A 26,773-nucleotide genomic window follows, 5' to 3' on the forward strand; every position below is an offset into this window, starting at 1 on the left:
CTTCAGCGGTTCTTCAGTGGTTCTTTGGGGTGGTTAAGGTGCTATATAGCACCACTGTCATAAATTAAAAAAAGCCCCTCTAGGTTCTATCTCTCTTTTAGTTTCTTAATTTAGTTGGGAAATTGATTACAAAACAACATTAAATAAAATAATAATATTCACATGAAGTTAACATGGTTCTCAACCTTTTTGGCCCAAAGGCCCCCAAATTAAATATTTCAGAGCCCTCAAACACAACACTTTTTGACCCCAGCAAAGTGATTCAAAACAGCTTTTTGGCATTGGTATTAAAAATTAAGCTAATGAATATGGGGCCTGCCCAACTTTTTAAAATTAAAACACAATAGGTATTCAATACACACAAATTATAACTGTAGACGGTTACCAAATCAAATCCACACTTGAACCATTTTCAAATCATCACCCATTCAATCGCTTATTATATTAATACCCAATACATTATAAATAAAAATAATAAAAAACCTCTTGAAAAAAAAAATTCTCAGCTGGAAACTGATTTCACTTTATCACACCACTATAAAATGTTATTTACAGCGCCAAAACAAAGTTATCTTAACATTTATTTTATTTTAATTTTATGTTTTGTTCATTTGTGTAGTCTAGCTTTAATAAAATATTATGATGTCCATACATATATATATATATATATATATATATATATATATATATATATATATATATATATATATATATATAATAATAATAATAATAATAATAATAATAATAATAATAGATTTTATTTATAATGCACTTTTCATTCCGAAGAATCTCAAAGTGCAACAAGGGGGGGGGGGGGGAATAACAACAAAAAATGAATAACAAGTAAAAACTACTACAAACAATCAACCAACACAGAAAACAGAACAGAAAACAGAGCTGATGGTGAACAGAAACAGAGCTGATGGTGAACAAAAAACAGCTGATGGTGGAAGTCTATATATATATATATACACACATCTTTGGCGCGTTTATATATATATATATATATAAACGCACCAATCAGATGTACGCTGTTTGTGCGCGAGCGGTCCTACTCGAGAAACTGCGTCATTTGTGTCGTTGCTCGTTGGACCTTTGGCTTTGGAGCCGGCGTCGTTATGAAGAGAGACTGAGGAGAGAGAAAGAATCTTGCCCAGGTGAGTGTCATACCTCCAACTGTCACATAAATATGCTATTAAAGTTGAGTTACTTGTTAGGGGGAAATTTTGTTGGTATTTTAAAATGTTGTACCGTGTTTTGAGTAATGTTAGCAGACTGTGTGGAGCCTGACCAACTGTGTTGACTAACGTTAATTTAACTTAGTTAACGATTTTTTTTCCCAATAAACAAAGCGAATAACATCCTAGTGACGCTCAAAAAGAAAAAGGAAAATAATTTCTTACACTCGAGCCAGAGTTGCAGCAGTAACGTTTTAGTAACGTTAAGTTATTTCAACCAAATACACTGAAACGTCTTTGGTGTAACGTCAACCGACAAAGCTCGAGAGACAGAGGGGGGTTTAACGTTAACGTTAAGGAGATGCGGTTAGGGATATTTGTTGCTTAACTAACACTGAAGTGTAACGTTAAGTAATAATTAAGGCTAACGTGGTCGTTCGTTTCGTGACTAACTAACTTTTTTTTTTTTAATCTCTGATAGAGATGACAGCCACGGTCCTAGAGGTGGGCTTTATATAGCTGCACCGTTCCCATGGATGCTGTGTCTAGTAACGTTAGTGAATATGAAATAAAAATAACATATGCACAACTTCTTAACTATTAAGTTAAAATTAAATGCAAGCCTACTTATGTTAACCGTTTAAAGCTCAAATAATGTATTTAATCTTCCATGCAAGAGGTGTAACATTACATAGTGTAAGGTTACGTCAAAGACTTCTATGCAAATGTAACTGGAATGGAAGCAAACAACAAATTCTTTAACGTTAGGCTAAAAGTTAACGTTAGCTCTATTTATTTAGGCTATTTATCATTAGCTTAATTATTAACATTGGCCTATTTCATGTCATGCATATTTGCATGTAACTGTTAATGAATTGGTTTGAAGATCATTTTCAGTTAAGGCTGTGCATCATCAATGTCACCATACGATACACATCACGATATGGATCAATTTGTAATTACATTTCTTTTGAGCAGAGTTTAGTAACAGTAATATCTGTTTATTGAATAACCAGTGCCAGTGTTTCTGTTATAACAGTTGTGATAATTGAAAAACTATTTAGTTTATGTCATTTAAAAAAAAATTAAGAGTTAAATTAAATTAATTGTCACAAGAACAGCTTGGTTCAATATCGATTATTTTTGGCTACATAACAGGTATGCCACATGCATGGCAAATTTTCTCAAGGAATAGGATACACATCTCTTAACTGATGCTGTAAACTATGGGAGTCAGTTGAAGCCTACTATAATATTGAAGGTAAAATTGAACAGATTTGTACAAACACTTAAATTACACAATTTTTTTTTATAATAATAAAGTTAAAATATTTGCTAAACAAATTACATATTTCTACTCAAATTTGTTTTTTAAAGTATAAACATTTAAATGGTGGCTGTCAAACAAACTTTCTCAATTCACATTTGGTGTAGCAGCAGAACTTTGGTGTCTGTTCATCTAAGACAAATTTTATGAATCTTTATAGATTCCTGTGTAAGTGTGTTTTGTATTTGTACCCACATTTGTACCAATTTCAATACCGCTATAGGTTGATGCAGGAGAAGATGAACAAAGTATTAGGGGACATCTAGAGAAGCTTCAACCAAACATAGAGCTCCTCAAAGAAAGGATGGTGTGGAAAATTTTTGTGTCCAACCATAGCACAGAGGAGACTCGTTTCAGACTGGTGAAAATGGTAAGTACAGTAGTGTGTTGATTGCCTCCTTATGTATGACTATTTTTTAATATGTCTTTTTTTTACTTTAGCCAACAAATTCTTACACAGCTCTCTGCAATGGAACAGAGGCCTTCAAGTTTCACAGAGTCCCCTTAAGGACAAGTTCAGGCGAAAGATTGGCGACTGTGAAGATGGCAGGCTAAAAAAAGGTAATTAGGGTGGTGCTATAATTCAACAAAACAAGAAATTGGGTCTACCTACAGTTCTGTTGGTCTGGAGTGTATTTCCCGTATAACAAAGTAACGCAGGTGGTGGAGTAATAACTGCTTTTAATTAATTATTTTGAGATAGAATTCATGCTAGATCTTTTGCTATAAATTATGGACATGGCACCTGAGGCCTAATTCTTATTTTTCTCAGTTATTTTGCTTCATTTCCTGATTCAATCAAAGACTCTTTCTTACGTCCTAGAGCGCGTCCGCACATGCGCACTCTTCAAAAAAGGTCATTTAATATGGCCTTATACATATACATAATACATAAAGGACATTTGTATGTATTCGAAAAAAGTCCCGGCTGAAACATTGTCCCTCACATCACCCCCTCCCCCTCTCATTTCTGGCAATGGGGGGAGGGGGAGATGTGAGGTAGGATGTTTGACCCGGGACTTTTTACTGCGCTGAGTACTAAGTGCTATTCCGCCATACATTATAGTTCTCCTTTTTAATCGGCTTAGAAAAGCACCACATTTTATTTTGTGTCACTATACTTGATCGTTCAACTATTTGTGTAACTGTATTTAAATAGGGAAACCGTGGAGGTGTTTGGAGGCTTCTAACTTGATCTCTGTTTGGTACCATAGTGAATGAACTGGGCTTAGTGGGCTAAGCTAAATGCTATCAGATCGTCAGCGCGCGTCAGAGAGATTAAGTGCACGCACTCCGACGAGAGAGGTATGCGTCAACTCGTCTTAGTTAAGGGAATAACATAGTTTAATGTGAAAAAAGCGGTAAAGTATCCTTTTAAGTCCACGTCATGCAAACAAGAAACTATGCTTCTAACCAAAGGTCTAGAGCTGTCGTTCCAACCACACAAGTTTACGATGCAGTTTGCGAACGTTCATTGGAACAATGGTGTCGGGAAACACCAAATCGTTGAACTATGTCAGTAACAACGGAACTTGCGACCATAGTTGGCTAACGATGGGGAAATGCACCCCGGATTGACTTGAAAATTAACATGCAGTTTCTTTTCTGGGCCTGTTATGAAGTTTTATGTAGCATCATTTCTCAAAGCTAAAGTCTGAACATTCTGTTTTTGCTTCAAAAGAGAACAATTATACAATCTTATTTTAACATCTGTGTTGGGATTGTGATTAAAATGCAGTGGTTGCCTATCATTTTAAATGGGTACAGACAGTTGAACAGGTAATACCAGATGAACTGGCAATCGCAATGTGCAAACACACAGTTTCTTCCTAAATGCTGTTTCACAGTAGCCTTGAAGTCTAGACGCACCCTTGCAGCAGCAAATCTAATTTGCAGCGAGTGTGGTCTATTAACTCATAAAATTGTGAACTAGAAAAAATAAACTCTGGTCAGGCCAATCACATTGTGTTTAAAGTTGGTGGGCGGGCTTAACATATTGACGGCACTCCAGCAGATGTGCGGTCTTGTGTAGGTTCCGCATGCAACTTGTAAACAAAGAAGCTGGCGAACGGCGGTTTTTTTAAATCGGCTTTGGCCGCGGCTCTGGAAGATTTGGAGTTAAGCTTTTCTTTGAGAAAAGAACAAAGAACGGCACTGAAATCATCCTTTAGAAAGGGAAGATGTGTTCAGAGTTTTACCGACCGGATACGGCAAATGTTTAATCAACTAGTTCCACTTCACGTTGCTCTGGTTGGTTGTAGCACTATCTTATTGCGTGCAGAGGGAATTTGAAAGACAACCGTTTATCACGCCCCTTGGATTGAGCCCTGTCAACGGTGAGTCTGAGTCAACATCTTGATGTGGGTTTGGCTTGTCAGGCCAGTTCAAAAGGGAAGTGCAAGTAGATGCAAAGGGAGCGGTACACAGTCAATACTCAGGCAAGGACCCCCTCCGCTGGTGTGGCGTTACACTCCGTTTATAAAAATGCCAGTGAGCGTGTGGACTAGGCCTAAATTCACTATCCCTCATTCTTCGCTGGGTTCAGTGGTTGCACTTGCAAGCTATCACCATCATTATCACTCATTAGCGCACCAAACTTCAGCTCTCTTCACTTTACCACTTGGTCTGGTCTCTTCAAAAAGGACACATAACAGACCCTACCTGGTTTTGCACTGGAGTGCTTACCTATTATACTCACCTGATAAACCTACCTGTTGTTCCTGATCTGTCATCCGTCTTCTTTTTCCTGCGTTGTCTACTTGGATCTTCTTATCACTAGTCATTTACATCGCACACCACCTGCACAGAGAACCACGTATCACCACCAGCTAAGTCTTCAGTAAACCAGCATCATTGTTGCATTGCCACTTTGTTATCCTATCTTTACAATAAAGACTTGTTGTTTCACTTATCCCCCTTATCTGGCCTCTTGCTTGTGCATGACAGAAGACCAAACCACAAAAAGAAAACATGAGCTGGAAATTCACTGGAGAGCGTTGTTCCCCAGTATGCTTTACAGCCAGCCCCAGAGTCTCATCCTAAGATGGGTGCCTTGTCAGAACTCCCTTCCTAAAATTACTTCTCGTCTGAACTTGTGTCCTAAAATGGCCAATGATTTCAATTCACTTCCTTTTCTAGGATCCAGTAGCAACTACCTTCCTTGTCCAGAGGCTCTAGTCCATGAGCCCACTCTAGTTAGTGAGTTTACTCTTATCCCAGAGGACATTTCTGTGCCTATAATGCAGCTAGCATATGTGTCTTGGCCACACACACATCGGCTCCAACCCCTGCACTGCCTTGACATCCCGAACTACCTGCACCTTCATGGCTTCCAGAACCGCATTCACCGACATGGCTTCCTGAACCGCCTGCCCCGCCATGATCTTCCAGAACCCCCTGCACTGCCATGGCTTCCTGAACCACCTGCACCGCCATGGCTTCCAGAACCACCTGCACCGTCATGGCTTCCAGAACCACCTGCGCTGCCATGGCTTCCAGAACCGCCTGCACTGCCATGGCTTCCAGAACCGCCTGCACTGCCATGGCTTCCAGAACCACCTGCACCGCCATGGCTTCCAGAACCACCTGCACCGTCATGGCTTCCAGAACCACCTGCACTGCCATGGCTTCCAGAACCGCCTGCACTGCCATGGCTTCCTGAACCACCTGCACCGCCATGATCTTCCTGAACCACCTGCACTGCCATGGCTTCCTGAACCACCTGCACCGCCATGACTTCCAGAACCGCCTGCACTGCCATGGCTTCCAGAACCGCCTGCACTGCCATGGCTTCCAGAACTGCCTGCACTGCCATGGCTTCCTGAACCACCTGCATCGCACCGCCATGATCTTCCAGAACCCCCTGCACTGCCATGGCTTCCTGAACCACCTGCATCGCACCGCCATGATCTTCCAGAACCCCCTGCACTGCCATGGCTTCCTGAACCACCTGCACCGCCATGGCTTCCAGAACCGCCTGCACTGCCATGGCTTCCAGAACCGCCATGATCTTCCAGAACCCCCTGCACTGCCATGGCTTCCTGAACCACCTGCACCGCCATGGCTTCCAGAACTGCCTGCACTGCCATGGCTTCCTGAACCACCTGCACCGCCATGGCTTCCAGAACTGCCTGCACTGCCATGGCTTCCTGAACCACCTGCATCGCACCGCCATGATCTTCCAGAACCCCCTGCACTGCCATGGCTTCCTGAACCACCTGCATCGCACCGCCATGATCTTCCAGAACCCCCTGCACTGCCATGGCTTCCTGAACCACCTGCACCGCCATGGCTTCCAGAACCGCCTGCACTGCCATGGCTTCCAGAACCGCCATGATCTTCCAGAACCCCCTGCACTGCCATGGCTTCCTGAACCACCTGCACCGCCATGGCTTCCAGAACCGCCTGCACTGCCATGGCTTCCAGAACCGCCATGATCTTCCAGAACCCCCTGCACTGCCATGGCTTCCTGAACTACCTGCACCGCCATGGCTTCCAGAACCGCCTGCACTGCCATGGCTTCCAGAACCGCCTGCACCGCCATGGCTTCCAGAACTGCCAACTGCGCCCTGGTCTCCAAATCAACCGGCTCCCTGTACCATCCTGGAGACAACCTGCTCTGATGAACCATAATGAGTCCAGGATGCAGACGCCCTCGAACAACCCCAGCATTCCTCTTGTTCCACATCTACACCCACTCCTCATTATCACCATCGTTATCACTCATTAGCATACCCTACTTGCGCTCTCTCCACGCCACCATATTCTCTGGTTTCGACAAAGAGAAGCATCACAGACCAGGCCTGGTTTTGCACTAGAGTGCAAAATTATATTATATACTTTTATACTCACCTGAGAAACCTACCTTTTGTTCCTGACCTGTCATCTGTCTTCTTTTTCTTGTGTTGTCTGCTTGGTTCTCCTACTAACCAGTCATCTACATCGCACACCACCTGCACAGAGAACACTGTATCACCTGACATTCATCCATGCTTGTTTTGCATTCCCGATTTGTTCTCCTATCGTTGCAAAAAAGACTTTTCACTTACCTCCCATGTCTGTCCTCCTTTGTTCCCTATGGACCCCTGTAGGCAAAGAGGGGTATTGCAACTTGTCCCAATGTGCATGTGATGAATGCCTGTGTATTTGTACTAGTCAAATTAAGTATACTTTGAATGGATGTGCGTTCGACTAAGCGTACATATAAAAAACTAAATATACCTTGGGCATTAAACAGTAATGAAGGTTAAAACAAACAAAAAAAGTATTGGCTAAAAGCATCCCCCATGTTATGTTAATCTAATGATGTTATTTTGTTTAAAGGCCTACAGTTGGAACCAACTGTTTTGCTCTTGCCTGCACTGTTGAAGGATGACCCGAGGTTGCTGTTTGAAGTTGAGGTGAGCCTTGAACAGTTTACTAGTGTGTAAAGCACAATCTAATCAAAGCACTACCCTATTACTTACACTCGCATTTTATTATGCAAATTATTTTAATTCAAACATTATTTTTTTTGTTTGTTGGTCTCTTCAAACTATCTTATTAAATTGAAGAGACAATTACATTCAATATAGAAATAAATATGCGAAGATGGTTAATGCTATTATTTCCTCTCCTCCAGGGCCATGCTCAGACCAGCCCTTCTGACATCCCAACACCTAAGATGGTGCTTAAAGGCTGCAGGGAGGGTCATCCCCTGCAGTATGACCACATTTTACTCACTTTGGATGGCGAGGTAATCACTGAGGAGAGTGAGGACATCTCAATGGCACTGGGGCCTACTCTTGTGTGTGTGTTGTGTTTGGAGTCCAGTATTCTACAGGACTCAAAAATACACTGACCTTTTTGGACTGTCGTTTTAAAATAAAAGGATGGAGCCGGACTTCCTGTCACCATAAAAGATGTGTACAGTTCAATCTGTGACCAGATTTAAGTGATATATTCTCTCTTTTTTCCAGTTTATGTATTGTTTTTAAAATCCTGAAGGACTTGCAAATGGCTTGAAAGCTTAAAGGGTTAGTTCACCCAAAATTGATTCAAGCTGATAGAAGAGCAACTTTGACTGAAATAGCCACTCGTTACAAATGAGGTATGCCGCAAAGCATTTGTGAAGCCACAACACGCACAACCTTGAGGCGGATGGGCTACAACAGCAGAAGACCCCACCGGGTACCACCCATTTCCACTACAAATAGGAAAAAGAGGGTACAATTTGCACAAGCTCACCAAAATTGGACAGGTGAAGACTGGGAAACGAACAACATTAGGGTAAGTAATTAATGACAGAATTTTCATTTTTCGGTGAACTAACCCTTTAACTCTGATTGCAAATGGTTGTATAAGCAGTTTTCTTGTATATAATAAGCTATTATAAATTAGTTAATATGAATGCATGAGTGTATGTATCATACATCTGTATGTAGAATGAATTCAAATGGTGAAAAGTAATCATAAGAGGTCTATAATACCTGTAGAAGGGTTTACAACTACTGTCTTTGAGTAGACTTTAAGGTTCTATGTTTTCTCTCGCTTTCTTCCAGTGTTCCAGTTATGTATTTATTTTTTTCAGTTTGCATGTGATTGTATTAAAGTTTTTGAGCAATTCCACTCACTCATTAATCTGTTACAAACTCAAAATTTTCCAAATAAATTTTTTTTGTAAAAAAACACAACAGGTCTCTTTTTCAAAAATGTACATATTTCAAGTGTGTTGCATTTTTTATATGTGTGTACAAGGTATATTGTAATGTTTATATATAGTCCCTGACTTGTCAGCACTGATTTTATTTGCTACTAAGATTAATCAATTAAATGGTTTTGAAAGTGTAATTTATTTTGTTTCTCAGAAAGCATTTAATACAGTATTTTAAATCTTTAAAACCACAATTTGGTAAGAATTATCATTTACCTTTTAAGTAAAAGTTGTAATTAAGAAGCTTATTGACATCAGAAGCGTGTCTGACATGATAATGGTCCCTACTATCTAAAAAAAAAACAATATATAAAAAAATATATATATATATTGCACCTCTAATTTGACAAATGTGCTAGAAAGCTACTTGATGAATAGGTGCTATATAGCACCAAAAAAGGTTCTTCTGATTACGAACCAAAGAACCACTCCTGGTGCTATATGGCACCCCTTATGGTTCTATATAGCACCAAAAAAGGTTCTTCTGATTACGAACCAAAGAACCACTCCTGGTGCTATATGGCACCCCTTATGGTTCTATATAGCACCAAAAAAGGTTCTTCTGATTACGAACCAAAGAACCACTCCTGGTGCTATATGGCACCCCTTATGGTTCTATATAGCACCAAAAAAGGTTCTTCTGATTACGAACCAAAGAACCACTCCTGGTGCTATATGGCACCCCTTATGGTTCTATATAGCACCATTTGACAAAGGTGCTATATAGCACCTTTAAAGATAGGTGCTATATAGCACTGAAAAAGGTTCCCCTATGATTACGAGCCAAAGAACCATTTTTAGTGCTATATAGCACCATTTTTGTTTAGAGTGTAGCGGCAGCAAATCTAATTTGCAGCGAGTGTCGTCTAGCAACTCTCAATTCACTTCTGAGCTGTAAACGCCAAACTCTGGTCGGGCCAATCACATCGTGTATAGAGTCGGTGGGTGGGGCTTAATATAATGACGGCAGAGTTGCGCGTGCGCATGCTTCTTGTAAACACAGAAACTGGCGAACGGCGGTCTTTCGAATCAGCTTTGACTCTGGAAGACTTAGAGTTAAGCTTTTCTCTGAGAAAATAACAAAGAACGGCACTGAAGTCATTCTTAAGAAGGGAAGATGTGTTCGGAGTTTTGCCGACTGGATACGGCGAAAGTTTAATCTGTCAACGAGCTCTGCTTCACCTTCTGCTCTGGTTGGTTGTAGCTATATCCAATTGCGTGCACGTCGTGCAGAGGGAGTTTGAAAGACAACCGTTTATAACTCCCCTCGGATTGAGCCCTGTCAATGGTGAGTTTCCAGACCAAACATCTTGATGTTAGTCTGGCTTGTCAGGCTACATTGTCCCTCCCTCTCAGACAAACTTGCTGTTTTGGAAATATGGTCACATGACAGAAAGAAGCACATGTCCATTGATTTCATAAGGAGTTTTAAGTGTAAATCTGTAAATTCAGGATTTTCTCTAAATTTGTTTGTGTATTCTAGAGCTTTAAGTTATTCATCACCGCTGCAACAGCCGTCATTGTCATAAGTTTAACGGTTTCTGTGTCAGGCAGAAAGAGAACCTTGCATTTTGTGACTCGGGTGGACAAACAGGAGAGTAGTTATTATTCAGTCCTTCCCATTTTTTGTTGTTTAGACTTTTTGAAAAGAGTTAGCAATTTGAGGGGAGTCTATAGACTGTGTTGAGGAGCTCATTTGCCTAATCTTGGGAACTAGAGTGGAAGCGGGCAGTATAATGAGGAGCATGGCTCGTCTAGGGCTGGGGGGGCTGGAGCTCAGGCTAAAGTGGGCAAAGGGGGAAGGGGACACTCTGAAAGACATGAAGGTATTAATCAGACAAAAGGGGCAAGTCTGAACAGAGGAAGAACGCTAGTGGAATGGTCAAGCATTTTGCATTTTCATAGCTTTTGTCCAGATGGATAGAGAGTGAGTTTGATAGAGAAAGCAAGTGAGAGAGAGTGAGGGGCTGAAGAAAGAGGTGTCATTCTCTGCAGGCTTAGCGGCTCGTCACACAGCAAACATTTGTCCACTTTTTGGAGTGCCGGGGACAGGGCTGGAATGCACGCCATGCGCCACATTTCATTGGGAACGAATAGCCCAGAGCACGGTTCTGCATCACTGAGCGTTAAAGGGCAAACAATTGAACCCCCAATAATGGAACACCAACCCAGAGTTTTAGTCACTCTAAAAATGCATCAGGGACCCTATGCTCCACAGAAAAATTTAACAACCGCTTTTGTGAGATGCTGTGAGATGGCCCACTCACAGGTAGCTTAGTGTTTTTGAAACCAGATAGGCTTTTTGGCCAGCCGTGAATAAAGTGGACTGCATCAGGGCCAATGAGACAAGAAAACAGGCTGAAGTGCGTCTGCGCTTTGACGGCACATGCCAGGCTATGGATTAAGGAGCTGTTATTGTATTTGATTGGATTTTTATGTTCTGTTTCACAGTAGACCACCTGCCCATGTATTTACATCTGATTGTTTAATTAACCCCCATTTCCCCTTCACTCACAGTCCCTAGGGCCAAAACAAGCCATTCACACTCATGCACAAATACACACCTCCCTACTGAATGCACGCACACACTAAAGAATCTGTATCTCAAACCTTAAATGGCAGTAATTCCATAATAGCATGGGCATTATCTTTTGTAATCTTGCAGCAAATTCATCATAATTAATTAGGAACAACAATTTGCCATTTCCTTCATCCTTCTCCCTCAAGAGCTGAGCTCAGTGCAGTTGGCTGCTTACTCTAGTCTACAGCTCTGAGTCCAGAGCTTTGGCAGAACCGCAGACATAGATACCCTGTCTTCCATTCATTCTGCATGTAAATGAGTTCGCTGTAAATGTCATCAGTTCTTTTCACAATCTTTAAAGATATGTTAGTGGTGTCCTCACCACAGTGCTAAGGTTTCTGTGCAGTTACTAAGCTGTTCTGAATGATTTTGTCACATTAAAAGCAGTCGCTTGGGTGTTCTGAGATTTAGGGTGCTGCAAGAGTGTTCCGTGTAGTTATCAGGGCATTGCTTTGTGGTTGTTTGGGTGTTCTGAGTACTATTATCATATTCTATGTGGTTTCTGAGTGTTTTGGGTTGCTATATTGTTCTGTGTGGTTACTAGGGTGTTTCTTTGTGGGTTTTGGATTGATTTTTTTGTTTTGTTTGGGTTAAGCCAAGCCCACCCATTTTATCATTTGTCAGGTGAAAATCGTAAGTTATATCATTTAGAAAAGTAAAAGCACACCCCTCAAACAAAAAAGACATGATGTCGGTATAATTTATTCCCCAATAAATGCAGAACAAGGGCAAAGTTTTAATTTTCAGTTTAGAGCTATGTTTTTTTCAACCATGCCCCTTGGATGTGCAATAGTACTGATCATGGTTGCCTTAGTGAGTACTATATGATTCATAAGCCCTATTCGGACGGTAATTGTTTCTAGTGGTATGGGGCTAATCAGTGATTTTATTGCAGTCTGAATCCAGAATGTGAGTGCTTGTCTCCCACCACCCACGTAAAAATCCCAGACCGAATTAGCTGTTTTTTGACAAACACCAAGGCAGTAATTAACATTATTTGCAGCATTGTTAACTTATTTCCACTCTTTTCCACATTTTTTTAAACAGGATATTGAAATAATGAATACTTTCCAATCATTAAATTAAATATGATTTTATTCTAATTATTCCAAGCATATGACATTTTATTGAGACAATTCAGCAGACAATTATTCGACTGAGCACGTGAGCAGGTTCACAGGTGCGCAGCATCACAAAACTCGCTCCTCAACTATGAATAAATCACCATCCGAATGCACAAGTCTTATCAATGAGGTGGCATGCAAATTTAATTTACGGACGTGAGAAACAATTACCATCCGAATAGGGCTATAGAATGAATTTGTATTTGACTATGAAAAGGCCTCTGCCAACTGTAAGCAAAACATTTCAATCTTTCAAACTGTAGAAACTAAAAATCAGGTCAACACGTCTCGTCTAAACGGCAGGGATCAGATTTCACTGTACGTTTTGGCACAACATTTGATTAGAGTAAACTTTCCTGTCACAATTGTCATAAGCGAATGATTAATTTTAAATTGATGGCATGCAACTATAGCCTTGTTAAACAATCCCGCCCCACTCTGAATAGCTAATCTGGTTAACAGGTGTTAATGATAAATGCTGTCTAAAGCGCTCACATCAAGTTACAATGATTTAAAGTTAATCTTGTGTGAGAACGAGCCACTCACGTTACTTATCAAGTAAAACGTTTGCACGTTTGGCCAGAAATTAGGTTTCTTTGACTAGTCTGTTCCCTCGTCTGCAGCCTCTTAGATTGTAAAAGTGAGAGAAACGAGGTCAGCGTCACAATGAGAGAAATCTGAGAGGATTCCTGTTTGTTTTCTCTGGTTTCCATTTCTCTAGCAAAGACCTTCTGCATTAAATGCTGCCAAGATCTTCTCCTTGTACTAAAGAAAAAAAGACTGTTGGAATCTTTTGTATTCTACTATAAAAAAAGTATATGCTAATTAAAGAATTAAAAAATAAAGAGGTTGGGAGAGGGTGCACACGCAGATTTGCACACAAGGTTATAATGAGTGTGCTGGCAAATGCGCACATCTTATGCAGGCACACACCCCTGTGAAGGGAACACACTGGAAAATTGATGCACACACACACTCCCAGCGATAAGCCTAGTGAATTTGTTGCCAAGGGAATACAGCCATCCGTATCATAAAAGAATACACACACAGGCAAGCTGGTCGCAAGACAGATTTTTTTTCCATTTTGTCACCTCGACTTTAAATTAAAGTCATCTGCAGAACCCATAACTTATTCAGCCATGGGACACATTTGTCATTCCTCTTTATATTCATTGGGAAAAGATACTGATAGGAGTCAATGGGCTTGGCAGACACAACATTGAATTTGCCCCAAAACAGGTGCATCTGAAAAAAAGAAAGAAAAACAAATCAAACCACTTTTTATTTTCAACAGATTTCTTTGTTTAGCATTCGTTCTGACAATACAGAGAAAGAGAAGACTATAACGTGATACATGAAACGTTCACTCTGGAAAATGCATTGTTAGGCAGGAAGGCCTTTTTGATGAGTCTGCTATGATCTGTGCCTTTGGAGATTTTCATTGAAATAAAGTTTAAGCTACCAGAGAAAGTTCCAATGGAAAGTTTCAGCGGCTGCCATTTTAGTCAGGTTATGGTGAGGTTGCTGCCGGCCCTCTGGCAGAAAAGATACAGCCGTCACTACCTCCTTAAACCTTCTGCATTTACTGTCTCTTACTGTTTGCATTTACCTTCAAAGATCTGAGAAATATTTTCACACTCCAGCTTCCTCATATCTCCCTTCTCAAAGATTGTACTTGAAGCTTTAAATAATCATGCCATTCTTTATTATTTTCTTTAAAACCAGCTTTGCTAGTATGTTTTACTGTAGCTGTGCTTGGCACATGTTGTTAAGCATGCAAATCAGAAATGCAGCTAGTACAGGTGTGCAAATAAGTGACAAAACATAACAAAAACAGCACCAGAGGATTCTTTAATTAGTTTTGATGAACCAAAAATGACGTTTCTGCTGAAAAACTGATGTCTGTGTGTTGAATCTAGGCATGGGCATTTTTCCAAAATATTGTATTTGAATATTTGGGTTCATATTAATCGAATAATAGAATATGTGTTTATTTAAATCAGGTATTTTGAGAAGCAGCGCTTGTGCGCACGTTTCGGTGTGTGTCAGACAGCGAAAAACTGCAAGTTTTTTAATTTTTATTTTTTTACTATTTTACTAGTTATTACGTATAATACATCTTTTTAACGTCAAACAAGTCACATAAGTAATAGTAGCATTTGCCCATTCTATTCTCTGCTATACCGACCTAAAACGTACACTTTTCACAATGTTGAAGTAGCCTATTAAAATCATTCAAATATTGCGTGCCGTTGCGATATGCGTATTGTGATATGTACATTTGCGGTATTTTGATAATTTCGATATATTGCACAGCCCTAAATCAAATTAAGGAAAGATCCAGGCCTCTGTTTCATCAGCAACCCAATATGTTTTGGCGGAGCCACATTTGCAGCTCCTTTGCAGCACTGCAGTTAATTACTGCACTTTGGCCGATTTGTAAAAATGAGTCTGACAGTAACCTTGCTGCATTAATCACAGTAAATTACACAGAGGAAGGCACAGCACAGAGACTCAATTAACCTCTGAGCCTTCATCTCAATCCTGGGCTTGTCAGTGGTTATTCAGTAGACACCTTCTCTGGTCACTAGGGAGAGGGCTCGGCGCATTGTCCCGCTCACATGCTCTGGAAAACCCTGTGCTGATTTTCTAGTTCACTGGACTTTTATGATGGAGTGTTAATTTTTGATAGAGGAAGACGTGCAAGAATGCAGTTTTTCCTGGTGGTTTATGTGTTGGTTTGAAATACTGGCAATATTTTTGTGCAAGGATGCATGAGGGTCAAGATTTATACTAGAGTTTGTTCCATTGTATCATCATGACAAGAATGCATACAGTGAAAATAAACAGGACAGCAGTTTTTCTGTCTGAATGGTGACAGCGTCTAGCCACTTGTGTCATACAGGAGCCGTGGCGTGTTTCATCATATCCTTTATTTGTTTTTCTACACACACAATAAACAATATTAATCAACTAAGTAATAAACACAGGCCAAAGCCCTGTTCAGATGGGACTAGTTTTTCAGGATGTGTGTATGTAACGCATATATTCATTTATATTTCTACATTTATATTTATTAGATTTATCTTTTCATTAGTTATACATGCATAATTATAATTATTATATTATTATAAATTACCTCTTTTATATTGTTTGTAATTAAGTTTGTAAGGTGTCTTTGAGTGTCTTGAAAGGCATCTAGAAATAATATTTTATATATTTTATTTCAGAGCACTTCATTATTTGGAACTTTTTGAATACTATAATAAAGTGCACCATTATAGTACTCAAGATATGCATATGTTCTGCAGTTTTCGAATAGTTACTTATTGATTAAGGTGGTCAATAATTAGGTGCCATTCAGCTGAGGCTGGAATGCGTGGCTTCTTTAGCGGCCCCTGGAGAATCTCACCCCTGTCAGTTTCATTAAGGTTCAGATTCTTATATTGTTATCCCGTCTCTTTAAATATCTTGTCCTGAAGTTGGCACCAAAATTCTCATCTTGTATTCTAGCCGTGTGCACCCTGTCATGAAAGGAATGTGAGGGACTGGGCGATGGACCAAGGATGCTTGTTATAGGGTATATCAAATTAGTGTGTCTAAGCCTGGCAGACCCATTTCAAGTTTTATGTAGCAGTTTTGTATTGTTATTTTGGATTTACAGCATACTTTATGGACTGCGGTCTAGTTAGCAGCACAGTAGAGACTGTAAATCGTCAAGCGTTTGATTGTAAACGCAGTAAAACAACACGGAAGACCTTGATGGAGATTTTCTAAAATTGAATAAACATTTTCCCTTTTCATTGCGCCTTTAATGTGGACGTGAACCTCAGATGGCCACGTTTCCTGCCTGGCCACACTAGGATGTTGTATAGTGCTTTATTATAGTCATTCACCCACTTTTTCACATTCACCCAAAGAGACAAGTAAATAGCATTTCTGTAAAAAAAGAGCTTCCTGTTTGTTAGCTTTTATCCTAAAGATGGTTCATCTATGAGAAACGAATCACATGACTAGCCACATCACAGCTTTCTTCCAAACCAAGCTGAAGAATAAAAACAAATCTGTAAATTAACATAAACATATGCTACCGTTAAAGAGTTTGAGGTCAGTAAGATTTAAAATAAAATACAAAAATAAAACTTTTATTTAGCATGGATGCATTAAAATGATCAAAAGTGACAGCACAGCTTATTTCAGTGTACATAAAAATTAAGATTTCTTGAGCACCAAATCACAATGATTAGATTGGTTTATTAATGATCATGTGACACTTTCTTATACTTTCGAGTAGCTGGACTTATTCAGCTTTGCCATCATAGGAATAAATTACATTTTTAAATGCATTATTTTTTACTATATATTTTTCATCAAATAAATGTAGCCTTGGTGACCTTGAGAGACTTTAAAACATTAAAAAGGTTAAAGCAGACCCCTGTAGTGAAAATCTAGTTTTAATGTTGTTCAAATGACTTGTGCTTTGTTGCTTAGTTTGTAATATGTTTTCAAACTAATCAAGTACAAATTTATAAGTCAGCATCATTGCTGAGTATTTCTGCAGTGAAATAAAGAGGCCTCAAAAAGCGGTGGGAAATCACCTGTTTCTTACGTCACACACTACCTTGTAACGAATCATGTTAACGTGTGGACGGGGTTTAGCATATCATTAACTATGCTGCAAAGCAGGGGAGTTTCAACAGAAGCCAGGTTACTATATTTTTCTGTTGATATGATAAATATATGATTTACAGTATATTGCAGTGTTATGATAAATGTTGTAAAGAGCGATGCACACATTACCATTCTTATACATTGACTTTTAGATGAGTCTTTATAAGTGAGTGGAGATGGGGCTCATTTGCATATTCATGAGTCCATGTATACTAAATGAAGTATTGAAGAGTTACATATCAGTCTATTTTAAAGCATGAATAAATTATTTCCACAGGAAAAAAACTTTTTAATATGTAATTTTGGTGATCAAAGATGAGTTTTAAGGGACAACATCATTGACTACGGAGGGCTTTAAAAATCTTAACAAACCCACACTTTTGGATGGTAGTGTATGCAGTTGCATATGAATATTCGTGCACACTCGAGCAAGATGCGTTCAAACTTTAAACTTCCTGTGGGCCACCAGCCATGTCCCCCCTCAGACTGGGCACATTTGCGGCCGCCCCCACCACACCAGTCCCAGCGCACATAGACATTCCTCGCGGATCACTGCTTTTGCCCTCTTTATTCCCTTTCTGTAGCTGCTCCGACACCTGTTCCGCCACTCTCCCCCAGCTCCTCATTAAGAGCGCGTGATATTAATGGGAGGTGAACGCTGGTTCTCCAAAAAGTCCCGCTCAGCTCCGTGTGTCTACATGCAGACCTGATTTGCATGCCAATCCACAAATTTTTTTTTTCCTCTCACAGCTTTTCCCAGGCCACTGCCCAGCCAAGCCAGTGAATTAAACCCTCTGTCCCTATCTCTCTCTGATTCCCTTTCTTTCCCTCTCTCTCTGTCTGTCCAGCTGACTGTGTGCACCTGGGTGTGATATGTATGCGTTGAATCGCTCAGTCATACTGGCCGCTTTCTGCTCTGTGCTGGTTTTCTTTTTTTTTTAGCTTCATTATGTTCTGTGGAGGGGCATAAATCACTCATCAGCTTTGTTTAGAGTCGAACACGGAGCTGGTGCTCTGGCATTTTCTGTGCACGCACGCACATTTTTAAGTAGGCAGATAAAAACATCCTCTCTCTCTGTTTTAAGGCACCTGTTGATTGTCATATTATTTAGAAAGTACTAAAGAGATACATAGCAGAAGATTGCAAATTTTAAATTAGAGTGATCTTTACACTCTAGTGCTCAGACACACACAAATCAAAGTTATTTTCTTGCTTCCTGTCTCTGTCTCTTTCAGTGAATGTTGGCATTGAAGACTTTCTTAAGGAATGACAGCGTCTTTAAAAGGCTGTAGAGCCATACCCCTGTGCCATACCCCTAGAAACGCAGAGAAAGCTCCTCCTCTTGTGTGGTATTGTCTGATGTTCCGTGAATACGGGAATGTGCCACAATATGGAACAATAGCCTTTTCGACTAGATTTGCCTCTCAGGTGGAGCATCGAGTGTTGAAAAGCCAGAGAGAAAATGTCTTTTTATTTTGTTTTATTTAATTTCGCCCTTTTGAGTAGGCAGGAACTTGCATGATGGGAAATAGATGTCCTAGGGCATTACTAAGATACATGCAGAGTCCAACTGTCTCTAAAAGAGACTTTATGCACTTTTTTTGATAGCCGTCACAGTTTAAATGTTTAAATAGTACTGCGCATTTTAATGCAATTCAAATTCAGAGTCTCTATTCAGACGCTGGCAGAAATATCCAATTGCCATTAACACAAAATAGTTTTGTTGGCAGCTGTTAACTGTACTATACGATCACATTGGTTTTAAAGCTGAGTTTTATTCAGTATAAGCCTACTGCAGCACATTTGATTCTGAGTGTGATTAGCACTCGTTCACTTCAAACAGCACATTAAAATTCTAGGTTGGAGGAGGATATCATAGCTAAATGATGTATCACAATATATTATGTAAATAAGCAGTAGTGGGTTTAAAAAAAAAAAAAAAATTTAATACCTTAATGGCAGCATTGTGTCTGTGGAATGTAGTTAACAGTTTTGAAAATGGTATCTCTTTCTTCAACTTGGCAATCGCAGCAGACTGTGTACCCAGATACCCTGTGCTTTGTCTCTGATAAAGCACCTTATTCGATGGTGCTGCTTTGCTTTGCCAAAACAATGTTGGATGACTCTGTTAGCCATTTTTTTATTGCCAGACTTTACTGACACTTTTATTATGGCCCATCTTTCATTAGCAGAAGAGGGTGTAAAAAGAAATACACTGCCCAATAAATATGCATGATGTTCCATTGCTTAATCAATGTTTTTGGCACATTTTATTCATTACCATGATAGTCTTTGAAGTAGATTTTTTTCAGATGATTTAATAGTTAGACATTAGGCTACTTGTTTTGTCGTTACGGTGTTTGAGTGCTTAAAGCATTAAGGCTAAGCAATGAAATGATGTGCCTTAAGGTCTATTTAGCGGTCAAAACACAGATCTTTTATGCCTCTTGCTAGATAAGCAAACTAAACCTCTAAATCAACCTAAGTGACTGTAATCGACCGAGAGCAAACATTGAGGAATGTGAACGAAGGGCCATTGGAGATGCAAGCGTCAGAACAAAAAGAACATAGACTCCAGACTTTAAACAAACCATCTGTCTGCGCATTACACAGGTCTTAAGCAAACGTTTATGTGTGTTTTAAAGTCGAAGACTTTGTCTGTCCTGTGCGAACTCTTTCATTGGATAATTTCAGGTGACAGAGTGGCTTGACAAACAGGCTTGTGCCTGTTTCTGCTCAGGGGAAACTTCTTACCCTTGCCCTTCCTGGCGATCAATTACCCCAGTTTTTTGAGCCCCTGTTTTGTTTGCACGCTCTCTGTCAGCTTGCAATATTATACCACATCCAAGGTTGCCTAGGCTCACGTCTGCCCTCTGAATGAGCAGTTGATCCATACTCCTCCAGGAGTAGAGGGAGTGGGCTACAGCCTGAATAGTGTTCATTTTGTCAGCTACTTATTTCTTAGTCTTAGTCCTGTCTCAAATGTACTTTTTGGAATTATCATATTAAGTAAACCTGTTTAGCTTTCCTGTTTTTGTTGAAAAAAAATCATGTTGCATTGTTGTTAAACTGATAATGATTATTTTTCTCAAACTGAACTGGCTCTATCACTCTCTATCCTCTCCACCTATATCTTGTTTGCACCTAAAGCGCTTTGACCGTATAGTACATAGGTAAAAATGCTATATAAAGCCCCATACATCCATCCATACATACATCTATCCATTACAGTGATTGTTGTCATTCAAATGTTAAAATTCATATTTTTCTATTAAAACAGCACCAAAAAGACACAGAGGTTGCGTACCTGCGTTTATTCAGCAACCACAATCGCAAACAATATAGTTGAGATCCATGTTTGTTCATCACCATGTTACATTTCACTTTTTTTAAGGTTTGATCGCAGATTTAGAAGCAGCAAACATTGCAAGCGGCTCGTGAAAGAACATGGACTGACTGAATAAGACTTTCATTTACGTAGAAAATCGTATTTCTATTAAAAAAGATTTATTAAAATACTATACAGAAAATATATCCTTTTAACAGAAAAGCAAATGCTAATAAGACTGGCACGCTATTGCTGGGTTTAACACGATGACAGATAGAGAAACGATGGGTCGTTCCCCGTTGGTCACGCCTCTTGTGGTCTGATTGGTTGAAGGACTATCCAGTTGCATACGGAGTCATTTAATAATGCTTGTTTATCACCTCTTGTGCAGTAGAAAATACATAGTAGACTGTTCAGTTTTAAATTAAGCTTGGTCTGGTGATAAAAAGACAAGGCTTGTACAGCAATCTGTAATATTTTGTGTAATTATTTTAAAGATTTATTAACGTTCTTATCTAGGGATGCACCAATCCGATACTCAGGATCGGTATCGGCTCCGATCCGCCATTATTTGCCAGATCGGGTATCGGACAGACAGGACCAATCCAAATCTGATACTGTGCGTATAATATTCTGTTATTGTTGAGCCCCAGTGCCCCACAAAAGGCACAAAAACATTATAAAGCATCATAAACAATTTGTGCACTATATTATAAGTGTTCTGAAGCCATTCCATGTCAATGCTTCCCTTCGTTGCGGCTGTTAGTCAATTTCCAGTCAGCTTTCAACTGTGTGTCGCGTTCAGTTACGACCGTCAACACGATGAAACTCTCTCCAAGATTATCATTGTTTTTGTTAGTATGCTTGATCTGTTGATAACGGTCTATGATTTCTCAAAAAAATATCTTCTTTTGTGTTTTGAACTTCTCAATGCGGACGGAGTGCAGCGCGTTGTGACTCCATGTTGCTTCAAGCGGATCATCCTGGGCGCGCATATGCACTTATTATTCTACTCTGTTGCTTCAAGCGCATCATCATGCACATGGGATGTGCATACCTGTGTTGAGCCACTCTATTATAATACTTTTGTTATGGAAGATTATTAATAGCATTTCTTGTTCTGCCTATGAAATAATCTATAATATGTTGCCGCCTCATTAAAAAGATGCACTATACATTTTAAATAAATGTAATTTCATAGTATATAGGCCATATTTCTCTAAATATATTTACTAGTATTTCATGAATGTATTTTGTCTAACATTTTACCAGATTTAGAGCTACACTTATTCACTTTTATGATTTTCTTTATTTTTCCCCCACTAAATGTTTTGATTATATATTAATATTAATATATTAATTATTGTGCACTCATGGTTTTGTAACTTTTGCTGCTGAATTATTCGCTAATCTAATTTATTCACCATCTAGTCTATAGTAGTATGTTTGTCATAGATTGTGATTTATATAAAGTTTTTTATTAGGTTTTTTCCCTCTTCTTTATAATTAAGTTGTCTGTATTTAATAGATTGTGTTTAACTCACAAAACAGTGATATCAGTTAAACAGACTGAGGTATAGAAATTCTACATTGGTATTCATTGGTATTGGTATCAAAACTGCTTTGGTATTGGATTGGTATTGCTTTAGTATCGGTATCGGTCTATACTCTGAATTTTTAATATCGGATCGGATCTGAAAAAATGGGTATCAGTGCATCCCTATTTTTATCTTTAAATTAAGTTTTGGTCTTTTCTTCAGCGATTTTGCAGGTTGATACAGTCACAGCTATTTGTCATTGACTTTGTCATCTTGTGTTAGTCATGGGACAAGCTCTTCGTCAAACATTTTTCATCATATATTTCATTAATGAAATTAACACTAGTCCTGAAAGCCTCTGTCAACTCAATCGCTTAGAAGCACAGAAATCTAAATCCACTTGACTGACCCCTTCATCACAGGAGCTCCAGCCCGCACAGATCGTCCAGCGCAGATCCTGAATTATGGACATGCCTGTGTGCAAGATCTGTTTGAGGGCTTAACTCTTGATTCATAACATTAGATAAGCAATGAGCCCTATCAGTTATACGACTGATTAGAATCACTGATGTCTGGTGGTCTTTTAACTGTTTGGGATTTGAAGATCAAACGGCTTTCTCTTCCTCTGACTGATTTTTTTTGTTCCTGATTAATTATGTTGCGAGTCCAAAGTATTAAAAAAAATGCAAGCATGGTTTGCGTTGGCGCTTCTATGATATTGCATTTTTGTGCAGTTCAGATTTCACATGGGTGTCGTCCACCTCAGCTGTTAGTAATTCCGTCTGAGGGAGTTTACGGACCGAGACTCATCAGTTAAGGTCTTCCAAGGAAAGTTCCCGATAAATTTGCTGCCCTACTTATTGTGCTTCCCACTCCACAGCTGCACCGAGATCCATCCCAGAAATCTTGCACACTCATGGGCCTCTTTCCTCACTTCTGTTCCGCAAGCATTGAATTAGTGCTAGTCATATAAGAGCCCTCAACGGGTTTTAACTCTCTGTCATTTGGCTCGAGTATCTGAGTAAATCTAAAGCTAGTTTTCGTCCAGAGTGACGTAAAAGGTCACTCTAATGTCCTGGAGCACTTTTTGTCTGTCATTTTCCAGAATTGTGTTTGGGCTTGGCTAGTGTCATCTGGGTGGTGCAACAGGCTAGCGGATACATAATGGTCCAGTGCACACAGTCTGCAATGGAGGCCGCCCCAGAGGTTCTTGTTTATAGTTCCCAGAGGACCACAGGGAGCAATAACTCATCCAGGGATGACGAGCAAACTCATGGCCCTGGAATCTGCAGCGAGACAGCACTTATACTTTCCACTCATTTTTGGTTTTCACTTTAACGTGCAACTCCTCGGTAAGGGGGATCCTGGTTAAGTGGTCACGGGTGTGAAGAGTAACGCTGCTTTTCTCCTCGGGTCAGGAAAAATGATGGAGCTGCAACTGATACGGTCCACCCATAAAAAAATCCTGAAGAGATAAAAACATCAGCCTGTGGTCTGGATAACAGCTTAAAGGCACTGCTTCTGTCAGCCCGCAAGAATAATCATTCCAGGCTATCGTTCTTATCTATAACGCCGTTTCTGTTCTCTTTCAGCGTATCCACTGCGTTTGTACCCACCTCATCACACTTTCAATCCTCATTTGTTGAACAAGTGGTCATTTTCATAATGTCCAGTTATGGTTTAATAGAGACTACTATGGATAGTAAGAAGAAGCTTTGCATTGATTATACATTGAAACCCTGGCCTACATGCTGAAAAATATCAATGAAGTGGTTTTTTGGCAGACCTCACTCCATCGACTGGCAGGAGATAATCTTGTCGCATCAGACCCCTTAAAACCCGCTTCCAGTGGCATTGTGTGCCTCCATCCTCAAAGTATCGACAAGAAAATCTATCCTTGTGTCTTTCATGGATCTCGCTCTGTCGAAAGAAACCATTACCTATTATCAAGCCTCAGAATTGATATTAACGAGGTAAAGTTCATAATCGCAGCTGCAGGTAATAAAGAGAGGCTTTTGTAATGAGGCCACGGCATTATGAGCATATTGGGTGTCAGCAGTACACTCCGTACTGTAGCAGATTGAATAATTTGCACTTGGGAGATGGTTATGGATTACCCAGGGGGGTAATTTGAGGGTGTGATCCAGCCCAGCAGGTCAGTACTTTTAATTTTTCTTTATCGGGTGTAAAAGCTGTTGCTCTAAATGGCTTCTCATCATGCCTTCGCCTAGTCGCTGTGCTGATTAGCATGCTGTAATTATGCTAGGTGTTAATGTTAACTGCGGTGTCTCTGTAAACTGAACATATGCTCGCAAGATATTTTTGTACATATTTTTAGACTCAAGTCTTATTGTTTGTTTGATTATTAGGCTTTGTTACCTTTTAATACAAGGTTATTAATAATGACCCTTCTTAAGTAAAAACAGACACCACTGACTCCAGTCAGGCCATCCTTAAAAATATTCTTGTTTGCCGTAACCCGACCAACCCTGTCAATTTAGGGCCGACTCAATTATTATTTTATTTTTTTCCTTTTAGTCCGACTGACTTGCCGGTTGTAAATTTGCTTTAAATTTGCTTTTGACCAATTTCTTTTTTTACTCTTCAAACAACTAATACAAAAGTAATAAAATAATATGAATTATATTTTAGTAAGTATTATAAATATATGAATTGCTTAGGCCTACATAAAACGAAGGCTACGTTCTTTCTTTTATAGAAAAACCTGAGACGTCATCTATGTTTACACTATGGTTAACGGATGTCACACTATGGCCTGTGCGTTCGTTTCGGCTCATACGCTCATTCACTGTAACTCTAGACTATTAAAGCCCTGTCGGAGATTTTGCCGCATTTTGTGACAGGAGTCAGGACCATGGACGCGTTACACAAACCAGGCAAGTGCACTGAAGAGCGGAGGGGAGGGCTGTGGGGGTTTGAGCCCCTGCCCTTTTTGAAAATTAATCAAAAGTGCCCCACTCAACATTCATCATTACTATATTGTGGCCAATAAAACAGAATTTGAATTATAATTAATATAACAACGTGTACAAAACAGTAACAAATGGCGGAAAAAACGTTTATATTGTATCTGTCAGTCTGAAATGTCGTTGTCATAACCATAGATACATATATATAGCATAGTAGCGTGTGTTTTGCTCGAAAAAAGTTACGCACAGCACGTGATGCGCATGGTGGGAGCGGTGGCACTGGTTGTAACTTGAAAAATAATGCTTTATGTATGGTTCTGTCGATGGATACACATGCTGGCTCCTCAGAGACAGGCTATGCTAAAGAAAAACGTGGGCAAAACGGTCTCTCTTTGTAAACTGTGTTCAATGCATGCGAGTGCTGCCGTATGACCAGTCATTTTTGCCATCATCACTCAGTATATTCGCCAGAAGACACGAATGAGGACTCTCTGCAGTGTGAGAAGATCTGTCTCTGTGCGCTCGTCCAAAAGCGCGCAGATATTGAGTTATTGTTCAAGTCTTGGACATCACTCACTGCTCTTGATTCAATAGCTTTTGTAAGTTTAATAAGGATTTATTTTTAATTTAAACAGCTAAATGTGCAGTTATTTTACATTTGATTCATTTATTCCATTTCGCTACCTAAAAACTAATGTTAGACCTACCTGAAAAATCTGAAAAGCATTGTTTATTTTATTAGTATCTTTGCTCAATAGTATTTATTTGTGCTGCTGCTTGTATTTAAGTTTTTTGTTCTTATTTTCTTTATTTTTATTTGACAGTAGTTCTTTCTTTCCCTCAGCATGGCAAATACCAAACCGTACTGAAACCGTGAACCTAAAACCGTGATACAAACCGAACCGTGAGCAATCTGTACTGTTACACCCCTAGCGTAACGTATGTATGGGGGTGCCACAAAATTAGAAAATTTTCGAAGGGTGCCATGACTGAAAAAAGTTTGGGAAACACTGATTTAGTTAATGGCTGTGGCTCGACGGCAGGAAAAACAATACAAACAATCGCGATTTTTAAACCTTTTTCATCATTAACGTTAATCAAAGCTATTATTCTAAATGTAGGCTGTCAAGAAGGAGGAAAGAGGGGCAGTGTCTCTTCAAAAAAACTGAGAGACAGTACAACAATATTACAAAAATAAAATAACGTCTGAAAAAAAAAGGTCTGCCATTGTCTGTGATGTTTGTTACATTTACCAGTAAAGAGTAGGTTATAGCTACTTAATTAATTTAATTAATAAAAACAACTTTTTGCTTTTTAATATTCAAATACACTAGTCTATATCACCAGATGCGTTGTTCTAGCAACAAGTGCAAGCCACTTCAGAGACACAGATAGTTGCATGTT

At 39.5% G+C, this 26,773-nt stretch overlaps 2 protein-coding genes across 3 annotated transcripts in view; one reads left to right on the forward strand and one right to left on the reverse strand.

Moving 5' to 3' along the window:
• The window catches only part of ephb2b (eph receptor B2b), a 164,344-nt gene that overhangs the window by 34,392 nt on the left and 103,179 nt on the right, over nt 1–26,773 (forward strand). The gene's annotated exons all lie outside the window — the stretch shown is intronic.
• Nucleotides 4,637–7,899, reverse strand: LOC137058643 (PE-PGRS family protein PE_PGRS33-like). The gene is made up of 2 exons (XM_067431994.1): nt 6,663–7,899; nt 4,637–6,554 (listed from the first exon to the last, which is right to left on the reverse strand). The coding sequence occupies exons 1-2, from the start codon at nt 7,190–7,192 to the stop codon at nt 5,849–5,851; spliced, it is 1,236 nt and encodes a 411-aa protein (XP_067288095.1). The 5' UTR covers nt 7,193–7,899; the 3' UTR covers nt 4,637–5,848.

This window comes from Pseudorasbora parva, chromosome 22 (genome assembly GCF_024679245.1).
Source record: "Pseudorasbora parva isolate DD20220531a chromosome 22, ASM2467924v1, whole genome shotgun sequence".
Taxonomy (NCBI): Eukaryota; Metazoa; Chordata; class Actinopteri; order Cypriniformes; family Gobionidae; genus Pseudorasbora; species Pseudorasbora parva.

What these genes read in the sequence shown, in the direction of transcription:
- LOC137058643 (XM_067431994.1), bottom strand. Translation starts at nt 7,192, where the DNA reads ATGTGGAACAAGAGGAATGCTGGGGTTGTTCGAGGGCGTCTGCATCCT. An exon ending in ATCATGGCGGTGCGATGCAG is followed by an intron (nt 6,555 to 6,662) that starts GTGGTTCAGGAA and finishes ATGGCGGTGCAG; the next exon opens with GTGGTTCAGGAAGCCATGGC.